Consider the following 23712-nt stretch of genomic DNA (forward strand, 5'->3'; position numbering starts at 1 on the left):
TGTTTATTTATTACTGTGGACCCTCAACAGGAAGGTTAAAAAAGTAGAAAAGTACTAGTGTTGCTCATTTTCACGAAGGGCTGCAAGTCACTATGACCGCAGTTACTTCCCAGTGATCATGTGATCTGTGAGAAAACATTCTTAGACAATGCTGTATGTACTTACTGTATGCTGTAAGTTTTCTCATTTTTTAAAGCATGTTTTGAAAAATAACCTGTCGCCTGTATGTCACAGATGACTGGTCATTATATCCTGTTGTCGACATGCAATTCACGTCACGCAGAGGGAATGCCTTCACAGGCAGAGATCTTAGATATCAGATACCTGCCTAGACAAATATTTTACAGAAGAATGTTCATTCATATGTAACTCTTCAATCATTTTAGGAAGTTATTGTGAGTGTCTTGTCATCTGTCACACTCAGTGTATGATTTAGCTTGACCCCGATACAACAATAGTCATGCAGTAGTGCGTATAGCTGTGTGCTGTTGTGCCAATCAGCAGTCCCATTCATGGCTGGCTTACCCTCCAAGCAGCGTCAGCTCTGGGATGAGTGCATTTTCACATTAGGCCAATCTGCAGCCTCAGGAAGAGAGGCCTTATTCCCCAAATCCATCTCTATGTTGAAGGGGCCGAGGATAAGAATGCAGACCGAAGGCAGCATTTGGTCTGATTAGTTAAAACATATTTAATAAAAGAGACTAATGTGCATACAAATGTGAATTGAAAAGATGATTGGCTAGAAATATAACATATTATCATTTATATATAAATATACACACTATATACAAACACCTTTGCACCTTTAAAATACACTGACAACACATGACATTAAAAAAATCACATTCATTTGGCAACATTAGAAAAAAAAACTATTAAAAAAGAGAATCTGTCATTTGTTAATTCTCTTGAACCTTTATTTAACTGACAAAATTACAAAGAAAATATTTCTAATGATTTCAAGAAGCACCAAAGGCTCTTTGCAACTGGGTCAATTTGGGTCTTTCACCATCTAGCATATATAATATTGTGAAAGGATTCAGGAATCCAGAGAAATCTCAGTCAGCGAGGGCAAGGCAGGAAACCTCTGCTGAATATGCGTGAGGTGCAATTGCATGAGAAACCGTCATGCTACTGTGTTAAATACAGCCATGGGCTCGGGAGTACATTGGAAAACTGTTGTCAGTTAACACAGTCTGCCACTGCATCAAGAACTGCAACTTGAATGCACAAGGTGAAAGCTATCAATTCTATGCATAGATGTCGCCAAATTCTCTGGGCCCAAGCTAATCTCAGATGGTCCAAAAGACAGTGGAATGTGTGCTGTGGTCAGATGAGCACACATTTCAGCTTGTTTTGGGGGAAAAAACGGACATTGAGTTCTCAGTACCCAAGACGAAAGGGACATGGAGACTTTCATCAGCGACAGGTGCATAAGCAAACATCTGTCATGGTATGGGGGTGCAGCAGTGCAAACGGCATGACTTGTATGTGTGAAGGTACCATTGATGCTTAGGTATATATTGGGATTGTACAGAGACATATACTGCCATCAAGATGACATTTTTCTTTGGAAGCAAGACAATGCCAGGCCTCATTTTGCACGTGTTACAGAGTGGTTTCATAGACACTGTCCGCACCATAGAGTAGATGTGTCTGACTGCCCGCCTGCAGTTCAGATCTGTCTTGAAAATGTATGACCCATCATGAAAAGGAGAAGCAGACGATGACGACCACGGACTGTTGAGCAGATGTCTTATATCAGGCAAGATTGGGCAAAAATACATTTGTCAGTTAAATAAAGGTTTAAGAGACTCAAATCACAAATTCTTGAATTTATTGCATTTTACAAAATGTCCCAACTTTTCTGGAAGTAGGATTGTAATATAAAACCCTGATGTACATAACTGATTAGAAAAAAATAAGAAGAAACCATACGAAAACACATCAAATGTGAAGTGTCACGCAAGGACATTCTGGGAATGTCAATTTACAGTTTTTCATGGTAAATAATGCAATTACTTGTTCTTTTTAACTCACAAAAACTGTAAATGTAACAGTTTTTTCTGTAAAATTACATTCATTTACATATATTAAAATTACATCTATTATCGTTATTCACTGTATTTAGTAAGGAAACTTACTGTTAAGCAATTAACAGGTCTTTACTGTTGCATTTTTACAGTCTCTTACCATTAATATCACAATATTTGAATTTTCTGCTTAATATTTTTTTTATATTTCCACACAAATATTAACCAGTTAAAAATGTCTTCAACATTGATAATAAAAACAGTTGTTAGTTGAGCACCATAACAGCTGATGATCATCGATCTGAAGGATCATACATTAAGAAAGGAGTTATGTTTTAAGTAGCTACATTTGAATGATTTTTAAAAACACAATATATCTTTTATCATATTAATTAAAAAGTGTTGATTGCTGATTCAGGTCACTCTTTCATTTTAGTTTCCATATGTGAATCATATGAGGATCATGAATATGAGGAACTGAAACTTAAAATGCATACTGATACTGTGGAACAGAGAGATATTTAAGGGCTTGTGGGATGTGGGAATGCATGGAATGCTCACAAAATGATCATCCTGTGCAGGCTCTTTCGTAACATTAACCACCTGCAAATCCTCTACTATTACACAGAGTACAATTAATGTTGATGTTTTAATAAGTCAACAAAATGTTCTGGTTTACATTTCAACACACAGTGTGCTGCATTCAGATAAAGTAGCACATTGTTCTTAGAAGAAAGTCTTGTACATTGATTGTTTAGACTGTATTTAAAGGCATTTTAATGGGTCTATAACTGGAGGAAAATGTTAAAAAGCATATGTTTTATTTGAACTTAATCTAGAGGATTTGGCCCCTTAAACAGGGCAACCTGCAACAAGAATGTGATCATTCCAGTTGGGCAAGATGCAGTGCCAAGTCAAAGACTTCGGGAAACATATTGCTTCATGCTACGGTACACATTACTGTTTTGCTCTGTCCTTTACTCTGACCCTGCTATGACCCGTCTGAAGAAACACTGGGACCATGTTTAAATTTGGCCACAGATAATAAATGGATTAGAGAGAAAAATAAGTAATTCTCTTAAAGAACAAAATCAGTCTTTCTGTAATTGTCTTAAATAGGAGTTTGCTGCAAACAATTCCCTAAGTTATTTACTTTTAGTTTAAATGAGATAGAACAATTCTATCTTTCTTTAATAACAAAAAGTAGGCCTATGTAATTCAGTGAAAACAGTACCCTTTCATGATGAGAGCAAAATTTAATTCAAAATAATTGATTAACATTTTAGATTGAAATATTTTCCCATTGGCTACAAGTTTGGTGTCATGTTGTCATCATCCTGCGAGCTATATTTTCACCATGTCAAAGCCTATTGTGGCGAGCAGCGAGGCCGAGGGACCGTGAGGGCGGGACGAGGCGGTGCTCATCAGAGAGGATGAGCGCCAGCTGCGAGCCGCAGCGATCTCGGCCCTTGCGGAGGAGTGAGGGAGTATAAAGGAGGAGCGACGACAGTGAGGGACGAGAGAGGACCAGGCCTGGACGTTTTTGTGTTATGGTTTATTTTGTGTTCGCTGCAGTCGTCCGTGAGGGGCTGCAGCTTTTTTGTTTTCATTTTGTGTTTGTGTGTGTGTAGGCGGCAGTCGACCGTGAGGGGCTGTCGCCGCCATATTTATTTTGTCTTTATTTTGATTAAACATTTTGAATGTCCGCCGGTTCCCGCCTCCTTCTTCCCGTACAAACAACGTTTACTACAGTGGTGCCGAAGCCCGGGAGGAAGGAGGGACACGCTGTCGAAGAGCCCTCGCAGCTGAGGGGGATCGCGGTGCCGCGGAGTTCGGGCAGCGCGGAGGAGAGAAGTCCGCGAGCGGCTGCCCGAAGCGGTGGTGCTGGAGCGGATGAAGGTCGGTGGGACGGAGAGCTCGCTGCCGTGCCCCTGGGTCGAGGTGGGGTGGCTGCCGTCCGCGAGGGGGCGAAGGAGTCCCCAGCGCTTGCCCGGAGCCGAAGCCTGCTGCCGTCCGCCATATTGGGGAGGAGCCGGAGCGCTGCCGTCCGCCAGGTTGGGGAGGAGCAGGGAGCGCGGGACGGGGACTCGCTTCCGGCCGCCCTCAGAAGGAGGAGCCACCGCCGGCCGCCAGGGGGCGGAGGAGTGTCGAGCCGTCCACCGGCCGTCCAGTACCACCGCATGGCACCGCGAGGAAGAGCCTCTCGGCTGGCTGAGGACCGAGCGGCAGTGTGTCTGGGAACCGGACCAGAATTTATTTTTTTTTCTTTTCTCCTCTCTCCACTCTCTCGTCTCTGTCGCTCCTCATGCTCCCCGCTCCGTTCTCTCACCTCGCTGTTCTTACCCCCAGGTCCCGCGGCCGCCGTGATCGGCCCCCCCGGGGAGGGGGGGGGGGGGAGTAGAGCGCAGACTCGGGAGTGCCCCCCGGCCTGCGAAGGGCGTTGGGGGTATGTGGCGAGCAGCGAGGCTGAGGGACCGTGAGGGCGGGACGAGGCGGCGCTCATCAGAGAGGATGAGCGCCAGCTGCGAGCCGCAGCGATCTCGGCCCTTGCGGAGGAGTGAGGGAGTATAAAGGAGGAGCGACGACAATGAGGGACGAGAGAGGACCAGGCCTGGACGTTTTTGTGTTATGGTTTATTTTGTGTTCGCTGCAGTCGTCCGTGAGGGGCTGCAGCTTTTTTGTTTTCATTTTGTGTTTGTGTGTGTGTAGGCGGCAGTCGACCGTGAGGGGCTGTCGCCGCCATTTTATTTTGTGTTTATGTTTTATTAAATACTTTGATTGTTCGCCGGTTCCCGCCTCCTTCTTCCCGTACAAACAAGTTTTACTACACCTATATTTTTATATCTTTATATCTTCTTAAGTTTTCTGTATTTTTGTCCATCCATCCATCCATCCATCCATCTTCTTCCGCTTATCCGGGGCCGGGTCGCGGGGGCAGCAGTCTAAGCAGAGATGCCCAGACTTCCCTCTCCCTAGACACTTCCTCCAGCTCTTCCGGGGGGACACCGAGGCGTTCCAAGGCCAGCCGGGAGACATAGTCCCTCCAGCGTGTCCTCGGTCTTCCCCGGGGCCTCCTCCCGGTTGGACATGCCCGAAACACCTTCCCGGGAAGGCGTTCAGGAGGCATCCGGAACAGATGCCCGAGCCACCTCAGCTGTCCCCTCTCGATGTGGAGGAGCAGCGGCTCTACTCCGAGTTCCTCCCGAGTGACTGAGCTTCTCACCCTATCTCTAAGGGAGCGCCCAGCCACCCTGCGGAGAAAGCTCATTTCGGCCGCCTGTATCCGGGATCTTGTCCTTTCGGTCATGACCCAAAGCTCATGACCATAGGTGAGAGTAGGAACGTAGATTGACCGGTAAATCGAGAGCTTCGCCTTACGGCTTAGCTCTTTCTTCACCACGACAGACCGGTACATCGACCGCATTACTGCAGAAGCTGCACCGATCCGTCTGTCAATCTCCCGTTCCATCCTCCCCTCACTCGTGAACAAGACCCCTAGATACTTGAACTCCTCCACTTGGGGCAGGAACTCTCCACCAACCTGAAGTGGGCAAGCCACCCTTTTCCAACTGAGGACCATGGCCTCGGATTTGGAGGTGCTGATCCCCATCCCAGCCGCTTCACACTCGGCTGCAAACCGTCCCAGTGCATGCTGAAGGTCCTGGTTAGAAGGGGCCAACACGACAACGTCATCCGCAAAGAGCAGAGACGAAACCGTGTGGTCCCCAAACCTGACACCCTCCGGCCCTTGGCTGCGCCTAGAAATTCTGTCCATAAAGATTATGAACAGAACCGGCGACAAAGGGCAGCCCTGCCGGAGTCCAACATGCACCGGGAACAAGTCTGACTTACTGCCGGCAATGCGGACCAAACTCCTGCTTCGGTCATACAGGGACCGGACAGCCCTCAGCAAAGGACCCCGGACCCCATATTCCCCCAGCACCCTCCACAGGACACCGCGAGGGACACAGTCGAATGCCTTCTCCAAATCCACAAAACAAATGTGGACTGGTTGGGCAAACTCCCATGAACCCTCCAGCACCCTGTAGAGGGTATAGAGCTGGTCCAGTGTTCCACGACCAGGACGAAAACCACACTGTTCCTCCTGAATCCGAGGTTCCACTATCGGCCGAATTCTCCTCTCCAGTACCCTGGCATAGACTTTCCCGGGGAGGCTGAGAAGTGTGATCCCCCTATAGTTGGAACACACCCTCCGATCCCCCTTTTTAAAAAGAGGGACCACCACCCCGGTCTGCCATCCCAGAGGCACTGTCCCCGACCGCCACGCGATGTTGCAGAGGCGTGTCAGCCAAGACAGCCCCACAACATCCAGAGACTTGAGGTACTCAGGGCGGATCTCATCCACCCCTGGTGCCTTGCCACCGAGGAGTTTCTTGACCACCTCGGTGACTTCAGCTTGGGTGATGGACGAGTCCTCCTCTGAGCCCCCAGCCTCTGCTTCCTCAATGGAAGACGTGACAGCGGGATTGAGGAGATCCTCGAAGTATTCCTTCCACCGTCCGACAACATCCCCAGTCGAGGTCAACAGCCGCCCATCGCCACTGTAAACAGCGTTGGTAGGGCACTGCTTCCCCCTCCTGAGGCGCCGGACGGTTTGCCAGAATCTCTTCGAGGCCAGCCGATAGTCCTTTTCCATGGCCTCACCAAACTCCTCCCAGGCCCGAGTTTTTGCCTCCACAACCACCCTGGCTGCAGTCCGTTTAGCCTGCCGGTACCTGTCAGCTGCCTCAGGAGTACCACAAGCCAACCAGGCCCGATAGGACTCCTTCCTATAGCATTATAGCATTATCAACAAAAAAATATATAATGACTCTCATTTGTGTGTGTGTGTGTGTGTGTGTGTGTGTGTGTGTGTGTGTGTGTGTGTGTGTGTGTGTGTGTGTGTGTGTGTGTGTGTGTGTGTGTGTGTGTGTGTGTGTATATTCAAATTAAGTTTGAAGGAAAAAAAAAAAATCCATAAATCACAATGTATGATTTTTTAACTATTTATTTGTATGATACAGCTGCAAATAAGTATTTGAACACCTGAGAAAATCAATGTTAATATTTGGTACAGTAGCCGTTGTTTGCAATTACAGAGATCAAACGTTTCCTGTAGTTTTTCACCAGGTTTGCACACACTGCAGGAGGGATTTTGGCCCACTCCTCCACACAGATCTTCTCTAGATCAGTCAGGTTTCTGGCCTGCCGCTGAGAAACACAGAGTTTGAGCTCCCTCCAAAGATTCTCTATTGGGTTTAGGTCTGGAGACTGGCTAGGCCACGCCAGAACCTTGATATGCTTCTTACAGAGCCCCACGAGGTGAGATCTTGCCCCAGTCCGAGGGAGATTGACAGTCATGTTTAGCTTCTTCCATTCTCTAATGATTGCTCCAACAGTGGACCTTTTTTCAACAAGCTGCTTGGCAATTTCCCCGTAGCCCTTTCCAGCCTTGCGGAGGTGTACAATTTTGTCTCTAGTGTCTTTGGACAGCTCTTTGGTCTTGCCCATGTTAGTAGTTGGACTCTTACTGATTGTTAGAGGGTGGACAGGTGTCTTTATGCAGCTAACAACCTCAAACAGGTGCATCTAATTTAGGATAATAAATGGAGTGGTGGTGGACATTTTAAAGGCAGACTAACCGGTCTTTGAGGGTCAGAATTCTAGCTGATAGACAGGTGTTCAAATACTTATTTGCAGCTGTCTCGTACAAATAAATAGTAAAAAAAAAATCATACATTGTGATTTCTGGATTTTTTTTTTTTTAGATTATGTCTCTCACAGTGGACATGCACCTACGATGACAATTTCAGACCCCTCCATGATCTCTAAGTGGGAGAACTTGCAAAATAGCAGGGTGTTCAAATACTTATTTTTCTCACTATATATATATATATATATATATATATATATATATATATATATATATATATATATATATATATATATATATATATATATATATATATATATATATATATATACACACTCACCTAAAGGATTATTAGGAACACCATACTAATACTGTGTTTGACCCCCTTTCGCCTTCAGAACTGCCTTCATTCTACATGGCATTGATTCAACAAGGTGCTGAAAGCATTCTTTAGAAATGTTGGCCCATATTGATAGAATAGCATCTTGCAGTTGATGGAGATTTGTGGGATGCACATACAGTGCACGAAGCTCCCGTTCCACCACATCCCAAAGATGCTCTATTGGGTTGAGATCTGGTGACTGTGTGGGCCATTTTAGTACAGTGAACTCATTGTCATGTTCAAGAAACCAATTTGAAATTATTCGAGCATTGTGACATGGTGCATTATCCTGCTGGAAGTAGCCATCAGAGGATGGGTACATGGTGGTCATAAAGGGATGGACATGGTCAGAAACAATGCGCAGGTAGGCCGTGGCATTTAAAGGGGCTTAAAGTGTGCCAAGAAAACATCCCCCACACCATTACACCACCACCACCAGCCTGCACAGTGGTAACAAGGCATGATGGATCCATGTTCTCATTCTGTTTACGCCAAATTCTGACTCTACCATCCGAATGTCTCAACAGAAATCAAGACTTATCAGACCAGGCAACATTTTTCCAGTCTTCAACAGTCTCTAATTTTTGTGAGCTCGTGCAAATTTTAGCCTATTTTTCCTATTTGTAGTGGAGATGAGTGGTACCCGGTGGGGTCTTCTGCTGTTGTAGCCCATCCGCCTCAAGGTTGTGCGTTTTGTGGCTTCACAAATGCTTTGCTGCATACCTCGGTTATAACGAGTGGTTATTTCAGTCAAAGTTGCTCTTCTATCAGCTTGAATCAGTCGGCCCATTCTCCTCTTACCTCTAGCATCAACAAGGCATTTTCGCCCACAGGACTGCCGCATACTGGATGTTTTTCCCTTTTCACACCATTCTTTGTAAACCCTAGAAATGGTTGTGCGTGAAAATCCCAGTAACTGAGCAGATTGTGAAATACTCAGACCGGCCCGTCTGGCACCAACAACCATGCCACGCTCAAAATTGCTTAAATCACCTTTGTTTCCCATTCTGACATTCAGTTTGGAGTTCAGGAGATTATCTTGACCAGGACCACACCCCTAAATGCATTGAAACAACTGCCATGTGATTGGTTGATTGGATAATTGCATTAATGAGAAATTGAACAGGTGTTCCTAATAATCCTTTAGGTGAGTATATATATATACATATATATGAGAATAATTTTCTCACGTATTTGTTGGCAAACTGGCGATCCTCTGCCCATCTTTGCTCCTAAAGGATTAGACCTTTCTTGGATGCTGCTTTTGTACCAAATCATAATTACAATCCCCTGTTGACATCACCTGTTTCAAATCACATAATTATTTAACCATTTTACCTCATTACTAGCCCTAAATTGCTCCTGTCCCAACTTTTTTTGAAATGTGTTGCAGGTCTGAATGACAGGAATGACATATATATATATATATATATATATATATATATATATATATATATATATATATATATATATATATATATATATATATATATATATATATATATATATATATATATATATATATATATATATATATATATATATATATATATACAACCCCAAATAAGAAAAAGTTGGGACAGTATGGAAAACGCAAATACATAAAAAAAGAAGTGATTTCTAAATTTACTTTGACTTGTATTACATTGCAGACAATATGAACACAAAATATTTCATGTTTTGTCAGGTCAACTTCATGTCATTTGTAAATATGCATCCTGTCCTGTCATTCAGACCTGCAACACATTTCAAAAAAAGTTGGGACAGGAGCAATTTAGGGCTAGTAATGAGGTAAAATGGTTAAATAATTATGTGATTTGAAACAGGTGATGTCAACAGGGGATTGTAATTATGATTTGGTACAAAAGCAGCATCCAAGAAAGGTCTAATCCTTTAGGAGCAAAGATGGGCAGAGGATCGCCAGTTTGCCAACAAATACGTGAGAAAATTATTGAAATGTGTTAAAAACATGTTCCTCAAAGAAAGATAGGAAGAGATTTGGATATTTCACATTCAACAGTGCATAACATAATTAAAAGATTCAAGGAATCTGGAGGAATTTCAGTGCGTAAAGGACAAGGGCGCAAGCCTAAGCTGAACAACCGTGATCTCCGATCCCTCAGGCGGCACTGCATCAAGAATCGTTATTCATCTATAAGCGATATCACCACATGGGCTCAGGACTACTTTGGCAAACCTTTGTCAAGTACCACAATACATAGTTACATCCACAAATGCCAGTTAAAACTGTACTGTGCCAAAAGGAAGCCCTATGTTAACAGTGTCCCGAAGCGCCGTCGACTTCTCTGGCCTCGGAGGCATCTGGGATGGACCATCACACAGTGGAAACGTGTACTGTGGTCAGATGAATCAGTATTTCAGGTATTTTTTTGGGAGGAATGGACGCCGTGTGCTCCGGACCAAAGAAGAAAAGGATCATCCAGACTGTTACCAGCAACAAGTCCAAAAGCCAGGGTCTGTCATGGTATGGGGTTGTGTCAGTGCCCTTGGCAAAGGTAACTTGCACTTCTGTGGAGGCACCATTAATGCTGAAAAGTACATAGAGATTTTGGAGCATAATGTGCTGCCTTCAAGAAAACATCTTTTCCAGGGACAATGACAAAAGACAATGCAAAACCACATTCTGCACACATTACAAAGTCTTGGCTGCGGCGGAAGAGGGTATGGGTACTTGACTGGCCTGCCTGCAGTCCCGACCTGTCTCCAATAGAGAATGTGTGGCGCATTTTGAAGCGCAAAATGCGACAACGAAGACCCTGTACTGTTGCCCACCTTAGGACTTGTTTGCAGGAAGAATGGGACAAAATTACACCTGAAACACTTCATCACTTGGTGTCTTCAGTCCCTAAACGTCTTTTAAGTGTTGTGAAAAGGAATGGTAACATTACAAAGTGGTAAATGCTTTACTGTCCCAACTTTATTTGAAATGTGTTGCAGGTCTGAATGACAGGAAAGGATGCATATTTACACATGACATGAAGTTGACCAGACAAAAGATGAAATATTTTTTGTTCATATTGTCTGCAATGAAATACAAAGTAAGTAAAGTGTCAAAGTAAATTTAGAAATCACTTTTCTTTTTCTTTTTTTTTGCGTTTTCCATACTGTCCCAACTTTTTCTTATTTGGGGTTGTATATATATATATATATATATATATATACTTAATTTGGTAGTGTTTAATCCATTTGTAAAATTGAAGTTTACTTAATCTGTTTATGTTGAGATTACATGAATGATTTGTGTTGCATTCACTGAAACGGGCAGGGATTGTTAGTTCTCAGCATGCTTTGCATATGGCTAAATCAAGAGAGAGTATGTTTATGCAAAAGTGTTATTTTTATGTATTTTTAAGCAAGATGAGAAAAGAGGGATAGTGTGTAATAGTGTTTAATGTTCAATTATGTTGGAATTATTAGAACAATTTAAATTACAGTGGGTTACCATTGTGGAGAATAATGGATTTGCTGTGGACTGATACCATTATGCTAATGTAATAATTATTTTGCTGATTGAGCTTTTAATGCTTAGCATTTAAGATGCTAATGTGTGCTACTGCTAGCTAAAAGTTTGTCAACTAACTAGTGCAGTATTATAATTAGGTTGTATGACATTAAAATATATGAAATTGAATGCCTGAATCATGTCTGGGAGCCACAGACATTCATTCCATGATATTGAAGTTGCATAAAAAAATAATGTTTGTTTAACTTAATTGATTCATGTGGGGCCGATGTACAATGTAAATCCGACACACTTTTTTTCTCTGTGTGTGTAGGCCTATGTGTATATATATATAGGGTGAAGTCAGCTAAAATGGGCTATCAGGTAAAATGGTCAAAATAAGGTTGTAGCATCATATCTATTAAATGTTTTACAGCCAATCACATTAACTGATATTGCATTATTGCTTCAACACTTGCTGACATGTAACAATAGTTTTGATTGGTCTGAGTTTTTCAAGGTGGGCAGGGCAGTGTTACATGAAGCTTGTCAGAGAAATCAGCTGAAATGGGCCACAGTTTTCAACTAAAATGGACTTCACACACACACACACACACACACACACACACACACACACACACACACACACACACACACACACACACACACACACACACACACACATTGATTTTTTTTTTTTGGTCAGAGATGTCTTAACAAATCTAATCTTTAACAAAATGTTTGACAAATATTTGACAAGCATAAATGCACACAAAATACACCAATGCACAGAAACACAAACTTATACAACATCAATTCAATATCTATTCCTTACATCTTGAATACACTTAAGTAGCCTATATTCAAAATAAGCTTCACTGCATATAATATAATATAATAAATAATGGCAACTAGGTTATTAATGTCACGGTTTTAGGTATTCATAATTTTTTCTTTATTTAGTTACTCAACCTTTTTATCACTTGAAGAACCACAGATATATCAAAATGACTTTTAATTCAGCAATTGGAACGTGTTCAGATGAGGTTTGTATTCTGTTTTCATAATGTTTATGCAACATGTAACTAGAAAGTGCAGGAAACCAGACCACAGAGGGTTAACCATAGATATTTACAGTGCGTCACCAGCGTGCACCGGAAGTGCATCGCAATGGACTGCAGTCAATTTCAAGTTCATGTTGTCAAAACTTTTCGTCCGATGTCTTGTTTTGTGTATTGATCAGAGTGACAGGCGCACAGTGCCATAATGGCACACCGATATCTGCATCTGTCAAGAGGCTGCAGGACTCTTCTCCACGCTCTGCTGCCAAATGTCAGATCAACAAACCGCGTGCAATCGGTAAATGTGCAGCTTGACTGTATTTCTCTGGATCTTTCATCATCCATGAACGCATCACCCCCTTCACTATATGCTGTGTTCTGATATTACAAATGCTTAGTTTATCGTTCGTGTCATCGGTTTGTCTTGTCTGCTGCCGGAGAGATCGATAGTAAACAACGGTCGGCCTGTGTGACATTGCGTTGGGTAACACGTTTAGCTGTTGTTATGTCACAGTTCTTCACATTAAATCTGTTATACAGTCAAATCTAACGAAGACAGCGTCCAAAACAACAGTCTGTGCTGTTGATGGCTCGGCATTGCTTATCTAATTTTTCAGTAATTTGTGTAAACATTGTTATTATAGATAGAAAAAACAATTCAGAACCTTGTTGGCATTTCACTGCTTGTTTTCATAGTATCTGTTGAAAATAGTAGGCACAAATGGGCTAACATTACAAACGAGATAATCTTTAAAAGTGCTTTTACACTGAAAAGATACTTCAGGCATTTGAGCTTCACTGGCAAACCCTCTAGAGAACCTTAAGAGTGGCAGTAGGGATGGGCGATACCAATCATTTTCTTTTCGATCCGATACCAAGTACTTTCAAGACCAGTATCGCCGATATCGATACTGATAACGATACTTTAAATATTTTAATTTGAATGATTTTATAATGCATTTTGAAAGCCATCGTAATTAATATTAAATAAACAGCAATAGACATTACTCCTTTTTTTGTTACATTTATTTAAAAGGACTGAACATTATTAATCAAATAAACATTTAACAATTTATATAACAAAAATATAACGTCACACAAACCAGTTTCTACATTTTTTTCCCCAAAAAGGTTTTTGTGATGGAACAAGAGCATGATGAAAATGTTCCTCTTGAACCGGTTTCTGATCAACTCTCTTGCTTTTGAAAAAAGAAAAATAATGTCTGTGATTTGCACTGAAATCATCTAAAATATAATACATAAGGCTGTGTTACAGGCATAAATAATTTATGTTAGTAAATCTTTCCCAGGTTAAACTATAATTTATTTAATAAACAAATTGTAAAAGTAAATAAACAAAAAGTAGCCTAATATAAAAAGATATAGGCTAATGAAAAAAATTAAAATCCTACTATTTAAATTAAAATGTCCAGTAAGTTATTATAATCAGTATATTCTTCATGAAATACTGTATTTAATCTTCATATCTGAAACAATCTGTATTGTATAGGTCTAAAGCATATATAAATAAATGTGACTAGACTATTTTATTCAAATAATTTAATTCATGTAATCATCACTTGGTACCTGGATAATGCCTGCCTCTGAAAGGATTCTGCTAAAGAACTCTGCCTCAAGCCAGAAGATCATTAGGGTCGTGACTGTGTTACCTTCTCTGCTCGGCTCAGCTGTACTACTTCATGCTCTTTAGGGTGTTTAACTTTTAGATGCTTTGTCATGTTTGTGGTATTGCCACAATGGCGACTTGTTTGTTGACAAATGTCACATGAAGCTTCATCGTTGTTAACTGGAGTGCAATGAGTCAAGTCACGACCATAGCAATGCACTCGATTCTGTGCCGAGTGTGCTGAGAGATTGTGGCGCTTACCGCTGTGCCACTGACATGAATACATGATAAACACAGACACAGCGGAAGAAGAAATAGTTCCCATTGACGTTCATATATATAAGTTAATTTATATACTATACGGCCTACTACTATTATAAACATATTCTAAAATCACTTGTTTAAAATAAATCCCAGATAGAATCGATATTTCAATGTGAGAATCGATACTTTCGATACAATGCCAGTATCGGAAGTATCGATACTCTAGGATCGATCCGCCCATCCCTAGTGGCAGTAAACTGCAAGTTCCTTCAAGCGACATGAACACTGTCAACGTCACGCTCTTCTTTCAGTAAACCAAGAAAAGACTTTGAAACATAATATTTGAGGAACACCTCCAGTGTGGCAATCCGAAGGACCAAAATGTTCCCTTGAGTATCTTTTAATTTCTGTTGTTCAGCAGTTGTGATTATGAATATTGATCATCTCAATGTATTTGCTTTTGAAGGTTCAGGGTGTAGGACAAATCGTCCTAGACAGGAGATCCTTGCTCTCTCAGGTCTTGGGCACCTATAGAAGATTATGCTCCAAACCTCCCAAAGGTGTGAAAATCACATGAATTATGACATTGAGGTGCCTAAAGCTGATTCAGGCCTAGACTCTTATGCTAATAGCATTTTATCTTCTTGCGTTGAAGGATTTGAAAAATACTTCCCTAATAATAAAAATGGTGGTCCAAAAAACGGTGAGGCCAAGCCACCCAAAGCAGAAGTCAAAGGTATTATCTCTCATAAGCTTATAATGCAAGATAATTGGCTTTTTATATTTTATTTATGCCACATAGGATATAATCATGCTGTTTGTTTGAATCCAGAGCCCAAACCAACCAATGCTCAGAAGACAGCTGGTGGAGGTGGAAGTAGTAGTGGAGGAGGAGCAGGAGGAGGAAAAAGAGGGGCGCGAAAAGATGAATCCACTTGGTACAGCCGTCTCCAAAAGGTTAAACATTTTGTAGTAATTATAATTTCTAATATTAGGCTTGGTGTAACATTAAAAAAGCTTGTTTACTGACGCAGATGTCATTATATTTACCCCAAGTACTTATTTTATTTGATAATCATATCTTACTACAACATTCATTTTATTTTGATTTGTATTTTTCATTGATTTAAAAATGAATTCAAACTTAAATGGTTTTGAAAAATATTTTGAAATGCACCATGTATTTCCCCATAGCTCCTCTTCATAACTCTTAGAGTTGCAATGTAACAGAAGCAGCGACAGATCTTTTCTTTCGTATTGTTTTGTATATCCAAGTGAAAAGATTATCAAAAAAGAGAGGGATTTGATTCTGTCCATCGGTTGTTGATGACGAAAGGTTGTGTTTAAGCGGACTAAAAAGTCTTCCGTTTCACCCGAAGATCGAGTTATGACATTTTGAATTACAAGGTCAAACAAAAAAAATGACTTCATGCTTTTTAAAATAATGAAACATGCATGGATGAATCGTTTACAATAATATCAATAACGTGATATTATTGGGTGAATTTCCATATCATTCAGACTTTTAACGCAGGCCCTTATTTCTGTCTACTCTACTTTTATGCAGGGTGATATGCCCTGGGATGATAAAGAGTTTCGCTTGTATTTCCTGTGCGGAGCGGCCTTCTGGGCAGCTGTCACGTATTATTTCTTCTTCCGAGATGGAGGAAGGGAGGTCACCTGGAAAGACTTTGTAAATGGTTACCTTGCTAAAGGAGTGGTATGTAATAATATTTGATCCGTATGTTCAATTAATATTGTTTCTTTCTAGCTACACTTGAACTTTGACCTGTGAAGTTATGTACTGTATCTTTTCTAGGTTGACAGACTGGAGGTTGTAAACAAGCGATATGTAAAAGTTGTATTTACCCCTGGTAAAACTCCAGTTGATGGGGTGAGTTCTTTTGGAGGATTTTACAGTTATTTTTATTATTTTTATATAGTCATTGGTAACCAAGGCAGTGGCCATATAATCAAACATATTACCTATCAGCCAGCACAGATTTAAAAGCTGACATACACTACCATTCAAAATTTTGGCGTCAGTAAGATTCTTGTTTGATTTGATTCTTGTTATCCACCTTATTCCTACGCCCCATGATGCTTTGTGTGAATTATGGGTGTAACTTCCGTTAAACTGTAAACAATCAGTGAAAGACTTGCTTTATGAACGCAATAATACGGTTTTTTTTTTTATACTGGATACAATGAGATGACATTATTCTACTCACTCTTCAACCATCGAACATTAAAAGGACATTTAAAAGTGTAAACACATCATCAAGGTACTTCCAACAGACCATAAATAACCCCAAAAGCACAAATCTTTCCACAGCAATAACAAACGGGTTAAATATTACTGTAGTAATATCTGTATTATGTAACATCTGTTACCTTAATCAAAAATGTTTATTAACTTCAGCATTGCGTGAAACTATTTCAAAGTGATTTCTGTCATTTTGACAGATTGTAATTACCTGTGAAAACAAACCTGGAAAGAGACGCTAGGATTTGAGGAGATAAACGAGAGATTCTTTGTGCATTCTAGTTAATTATTAATGGGATATATGTAAATTAAATCGGGAGAACAGACCACAAATGTGTAGTATATGTTGACCTTTTTCATATTACAGTGAAATACAAAGGGAAAAAGAATGCAGCGGAATAGATATTCTTGATATAATATATCAAATACTCATAACGTACTTCTACACGTTAAAATACCAAGCGTTACGTTATAATCATGATGTCTGAAAATAAACCATGAAGGAAAAGTGACATCTCATTCAGTCAAACTGACGGATAAGCTTTATTTGTTGCGTTGCCTTATGATTTGAAATGATTCATTTCAGTCTTTTTGAATGGAAGTTCCCCAAACCGGAAGTGCCACCCATAACTCAAAACGCAGTCGGCTCGTCAGGAATAAGGTGGATAAAGAAATGAATACTTTTACTCAGCAAGGATGCATTTGAGCAATTGATCAAAAGTGACAATAAAGACACTTATTATGTTACAAAAGATTTCAATTTTCATTAACCCTCTGGTGCTCTTCGTTTAGGGGTTGCATTGGTTGTCTTCCCGGTCATAAGTGACCGGACACCTAAAAATTAAACTTCCTCCACCCTAGTTAAACCAATGCAATTTATTTTTCTTCGATAATATTTTTGATATACTTTTTAATTATGTATTTTGAGATGATTTGATGGTATTTTTTAATATTTATGCAATAATTATGGTCTATTTTTGCCATTGAAAATTATTTAAAAAAAGATGTAAGTAATTTTTTTGTTTGTTTTTTTAATTATTGCCGTATTTCAGGTTAAAATAGAGAATAGTCGATTTGTAGATTGTACACAGAAATATTCTGAGAATTTTTGCGTTTTTGCCAGTTTCCCATTCATTTCCTGTGGTCCGTCATTTACTTTTTTTTTTTTACGACCAATTAGCATGCTCGAATCATGACCCCAATTTTTTTGTGTGTTTACATACCTAATGCTATAAAAGTCACAAAGTTTCATATCATTCCGATGAAGCAGTGATTTTTAAAATTTCAAAACAGAAAATTTTCCGGTCAGAATTGAACGAAGAGCACCAGAGGGTTTTAAATGCTGTTCTTTAGACATTTCTATTCATCAAAGAATCCTTAAAAAGGATATCAGTTTTCACAAATGTATTAAGCAGCTCAACTGTTGAAAACAGTGTCACACTGAAGACTGAAGTAATGGCTGCTGAAAATTCAGCTTTGACATCACAAGAATAAATTACATTTTAAAATATATTAAAATAATGCAAATAAATAAATGCAACCTTGGTGATTCTTGCTCAAACAGCAATACGTGTGGTTCAACATCGGCAGTGTGGACACATTTGAGCGGAACCTGGAGACTGCTCAGCTAGAGATGGGAATTGAAGGAGAGAACCGACTGCCGGTGGTCTACTCCACAGAAAGTGATGGGTGAGATATTAAATGTGCAATATACATTTCCTAATGGAAGCTTTACAGAGATAATGTAAAAATAAGGCAAAAAATATTTAGGAGAGGACATAGTAAAACCAGAGGTTTAAATGCTGTACAATTTAGTTTTTTTAATTCTTCTGTCATTTTCAGGTCGTTCCTCCTTAGCATGTTGCCCACTGTATTGATCATTGGGTTCTTGCTGTTCATGCTGAGGAGAGGGCCAGCCGGAGCAGGGCGGCCGGGGAGGGGAATGGGTGGGCTTTTCAGCGTCAGTGAGACCACTGCCAAAGTACTACGAGACGAGATTGACATCAAGTTCAAGGATGTGGCGGGCTGTGAGGAGGCCAAGTTGGAGATCATGGAATTTGTTAACTTCCTAAAGAACCCAAAACAGTACCAGGATTTGGGTGCCAAGATTCCAAAGGTAGCGCAAGACTTTTAAATAGCATTGCGTAACTGGCTTGTAATTTAGTAAAAGTGAACTGAGATTTCAACAGACTGTTAAATCTACATGTTTAGGGGGCTATTTTGACTGGACCCCCAGGCACAGGAAAGACTTTACTAGCTAAAGCCACTGCAGGAGAGGCCAACGTGCCCTTCATCACTGTGAATGGATCAGAGTTCTTAGAGATGTTTGTAGGGGTTGGGCCAGCCAGGGTAAGCACTTTTTCTGTATCCTTTATGAGCTTTATGTTCTTCAGTATGCTTTCTAACAAATTTAGTTCACAGTGTGGCGCTCTCTTTTTGGGTAGGTGCGGGATCTCTTTGTATTAGCCCGGAAGAATGCCCCATGCATTCTCTTCATAGATGAGATCGATGCGGTAGGAAGAAAGAGAGGCAGAGGCAACTTCGGTGGACAGAGTGAACAAGAGAACACACTCAACCAGTTACTAGTTGAGATGGATGGTTTGTAAAACAGTAGTTTCCATAATTGAGTAATGCTTTGATTTTAGATGCTCTTATACGTTATAATTTCTTACGGTCATAAATCGTAATCCATTTTATTGGTCTCAAGTGTAGGATCATAGCAATATTTAAAGTTGTTGATACAAATGATGTGATGTAATTATATATGCAAATGTGTATCTTTCTCTCCTGTATAGGGTTTAACACTGCTACCAATGTTGTAGTGCTGGCAGGCACCAACAGACCAGATATTCTAGATCCAGCTCTGATGAGGCCCGGGCGTTTTGATAGACAGATATACATCGGTAAGAGCATTTGTCGCCTGTCCATGTAAAAAAAAATATTTTTGTTATAGTAGATTAAAAATGTTGTCCTTTGAACTGTGGGGAAACTTAAATAGCAGCATATTAAAAAGCAATTTCCTCATAATTTAAGAATTTCTTCTCTCAAAAATATTTTCATTGTTTTATAAATGAGTATACACTACTGTTTAAATGTTTGGGGTCGTTAATATTTTTAAATATTTTGGAAAAGTCTCTAATGCACACCAAGGCTGCATTTAATTTAAAATACAGTAAAAGCAGTAATATTGAGGAATATTATTACAATTCCATTTTAATATATTTTAAAGCTGAATTTTCAGCAGTCATTACTCTACAAGCTGATTTGGTCAAGAAATATTTACTATTATCAATGTTGAAAACTATTGTGTTGCTTTACACACACACACATATATGTATATGTGTGTGTGTATATATAAATATATACACATTTATATATATATATGTGTGTGTGTATATATACATGTAAATTTAAATTATGATTCAGAAATATTCAGGATTCTTTGATGAATAGAAAGTTCAAAAGAACAGCATATACATAGAAATCATTTGTAACATTATGAATGTATTTTCTGTCACTCTATCAATTTAATGAATCCTTGCTGAAAAAAAAAAGACTCAAAGAACTTTTGAATGGTAATGTATATTTTATATAATTCATAATGATTGCAGGGCATCCGGATATCAAAGGCAGAGCCTCTATATTCAAAGTCCATCTGAGACCACTGAAGTTGAATGCAGACTTGAACAGAGAACTTCTGGCAAGGAAAATGGCTGCTCTAACACCCGGTTTTTCAGGCATGTGAAGACTTTTTACACATTTGAGTTGTATAAAAAGTTGTTTATGAGCTGTAAAGTGAGCTTCACTGCTCACGGATTTTTCTCTGACAGGTGCGGACATCGCTAATGTGTGCAACGAGGCTGCGCTAATTGCAGCCCGTCACCTTTCTGACTCCATCAACCAAAAACACTTTGAGCAAGCCATCGAACGAGTAATTGGGGGTAAGTGACAGATGTGAAATTAGAAAATCGCACATTAATTTCTAACATATTTATAGCAAAATGTGATATTACTATATTAGACTGCATGCATAGCTTTGGTGTGAAGTCCATATAATTAGAAGCTCTCTGCATGTTTAGGTCTTGAGAAGAAGACACAGGTGCTGCAGCCAGAGGAGAAGAAGACAGTGGCTTACCATGAGGCTGGTCATGCTGTAGCTGGCTGGTTCCTTGAGCACGCCGACCCTTTGCTTAAAGTAAAACTTACTCACCTGTACTTTAATGCTATGATACTATTCTGCACTGCTTTTTCAGTGTACTCAGTCATATCATTGGTCATTTCAGGTGTCCATCATCCCGCGTGGGAAGGGTTTGGGCTATGCCCAGTATTTGCCTAAAGAGCAGTACTTGTACACCAAGGAGCAGCTGTTGGACAGGATGTGCATGACATTGGGTGGACGTGTGTCTGAGGAGATCTTTTTCGGCCGCATTACCACAGGGGCGCAGGATGACCTGAAGAAGGTGACACAGAGTGCCTATGCACAGGTGGGTCACACATTTATCTGATTTGATCATTGGAAAGTATCATTGGTATCAATTTGATTTGGTTTTTTTTTTTTGCTGTTTTACTGCATATAGGAATATCTCTATATTAAATCTCTTTACTATCTCTGTAATTTGTTTGAAAAATGTCAATAAAAGCTTTTTGATATATAGTTTTATTTTCATTACTTAAGAATTAAAGAATGCATTTTGACAGGAAAATATATAGTCAAATGTATATATAGTGTATATATAAAGTCAAGTTTCAGTGCTTGTAAAATCACAATTAACTTTAAAAAAAGCAAGTAATCATGGTATACACTATATATAGATGTTAGGGCTGTGCAATATATTGAAATTATCGAAATGTAATCGCAAATGTACAATTAAAATAACAAAAATAATGGTCCACCCCTAGTTCAGGTGTCTTTGTTTACCTGGATGTTCTTGACGTTAAATTTTAGGTTGATATAACTATATATTTCCAAGTCAAGCAAAGAGTTTTTGGTATTTAAATATTGGCATTACATTTTTTGTTTGTTAACATTGATGTTAAAATTATATTGTCAGATTTGTGACATAAATTTTTGCTAAAACACTCCTGGTCACTTTCAGAAGTTGTAGCGATGCTTTCTTTCCCCAGAAAGAATGTGAAACACATAAATGGTATCATTCTCAGTTTTTAAATATTTTGTTTTAATATAATTTAAATAGATTTTACACACAGTGATATCGTATCGCATATCGCATTATTTAACAAGGTATTGCATATCGCATTTTTCTTCAATATCGCACAGCCCTAATTGATGTATTATATATGTACACACACACAACCGTTAAAAGGAATGTTGTTCTTTTGAATTTTCTATTCATCAAGGAAAATCAGGGTTTCCACAAAAAATATTAAGCAGCACAACTGTTTTCACCATTGATAATAATCATAAATGTTTCTTGAGCAGCAAATAATCATATTGGAATGATTTCTGAAGGATCATGTGACACTAAAGACTGGAGTAATGATGCTGACAATTCAGCTTTGCCATCACAGGAATAAATAATAGTTTAAAATATATTGAAGTTAAAAGTTATTTTAAAAATATTTCACACTTCTTTCAACAACAACAAAAATCATACTGCATACTGCATTGTTTTTATGTTCTCATATTTATATATATATATTTTTATTAAAAAAAAAACTAAATGTAAGTAATAAAGTTGATGGGAAATTATGATATGTTTATATATCACAGACCCCAGCTGAAAACTGTTACTCTTCCGTCTACAGATTGTGCAGTTTGGCATGAATGAAAAGGTGGGGCAGGTGTCATTCGACCTGCCGCGACAAGGAGAGATGGTTCTGGAGAAGCCCTACAGCGAGGCCACGGCACGCCTCATCGACTCGGAGGTCAGAAACCTCATCGGCATGGCCTATGAGCGCACACATCAGCTGCTCGCTGAGAAGAAGGCTGAGGTGGAGAAGGTACAGTTACCAGGATAAATGCATTTTACATTGATTCTTTATCACATGGTCATGTCAAAAGAACTGTGTACAGAGAGCAACTGTGAAACTTAACAACAGCAATTCTCCTCTTCACCACTAGGTGGCACTGCGTCTACTGGAGAAGGAGGTGCTGGATAAGAACGACATGGTGGAGCTTCTGGGCCGAAGGCCGTTTGCTGAAAAGTCAACATATGAAGATTTTGTGGAGGGAACAGGGAGCATGGACGAGGACACATCACTGCCAGAGGGCCTGAAGGACTGGAACAAGGAGCGCGGCAGCGAGAAGGAGGAGAGCACGGAGGAGCAGGTGGCCCGACAGATCACTGGTGGTATGCCCTTCTGAGGACATCCGTTCACTGTGACCCTGAAGGGTCAGCGCACTTATTTATGACTATGACATGGGAAACGCTTGTCTGACGGACACTGAGGCAAGTACCCTGCTCTTCAGGAGAGCCATGATTTAAGGGCTCTTACTGGGTAGAAAGCATTGGACTTATATTGTGTTCAGTAGGGTGTTAATGAAATACAAGCTTTCATGTGCAGAAGTTTATTGTGTTTCAGCAAAATTGAAACCGCTTTGAAAAGGTTCAGAAAATCTTCTTTTGAAGGTAAAGTGTATTTTATGTGACATATCAGCGCTTTGTCAAAAAATCAGGCAAAAGCACTGTAGCTTTGTAGTCATTTCAATATTACCTATCAATGACCAAGAAGACATACTATATATATATATATATATATATATATATATATATATATATATATATATATATATATATATATATATCGGTCAAAAGTTTGAGAACGGTAAGATTTAAAAAATGTTTTTAAAGAAGTCTCTTCTCACCAAGGCTGCATTTATTTGATCCAAAATACAGCAAAAACGGTATTATTGTGAAATATTTTAAAATGCTATATATTTCTGTGATTCAAAGCTGAAATTTCAGCATCATTACTCCAGTCTTCAGTGTCACATGATCCTTC

The 23712-nt window shown here is 39.7% G+C and overlaps 1 protein-coding gene across 1 annotated transcript; it reads left to right on the forward strand.

Moving 5' to 3' along the window:
- Positions 1 to 12680: 12680 nt before the first annotated feature.
- On the forward strand, positions 12681 to 23474 carry afg3l2 (AFG3-like AAA ATPase 2). The gene is made up of 17 exons (XM_079819146.1): positions 12681 to 12890; positions 14950 to 15043; positions 15139 to 15219; positions 15316 to 15440; positions 16051 to 16203; positions 16303 to 16377; positions 18314 to 18438; positions 18592 to 18865; positions 18961 to 19098; positions 19194 to 19347; positions 19545 to 19652; positions 20361 to 20486; positions 20580 to 20690; positions 20829 to 20944; positions 21033 to 21233; positions 22516 to 22710; positions 22832 to 23474. Exons 1-17 carry the CDS (start codon positions 12798 to 12800, stop codon positions 23072 to 23074), a joined length of 2412 nt encoding a protein of 803 aa, XP_079675272.1. The 5' UTR covers positions 12681 to 12797; the 3' UTR covers positions 23075 to 23474.
- Positions 23475 to 23712: the final 238 nt, after the last annotated feature.

Source organism: Gobio gobio (assembly GCF_949357685.1).
Source record: "Gobio gobio genome assembly, chromosome: 6".
Lineage (NCBI taxonomy): Eukaryota > Metazoa > Chordata > Actinopteri > Cypriniformes > Gobionidae > Gobio > Gobio gobio.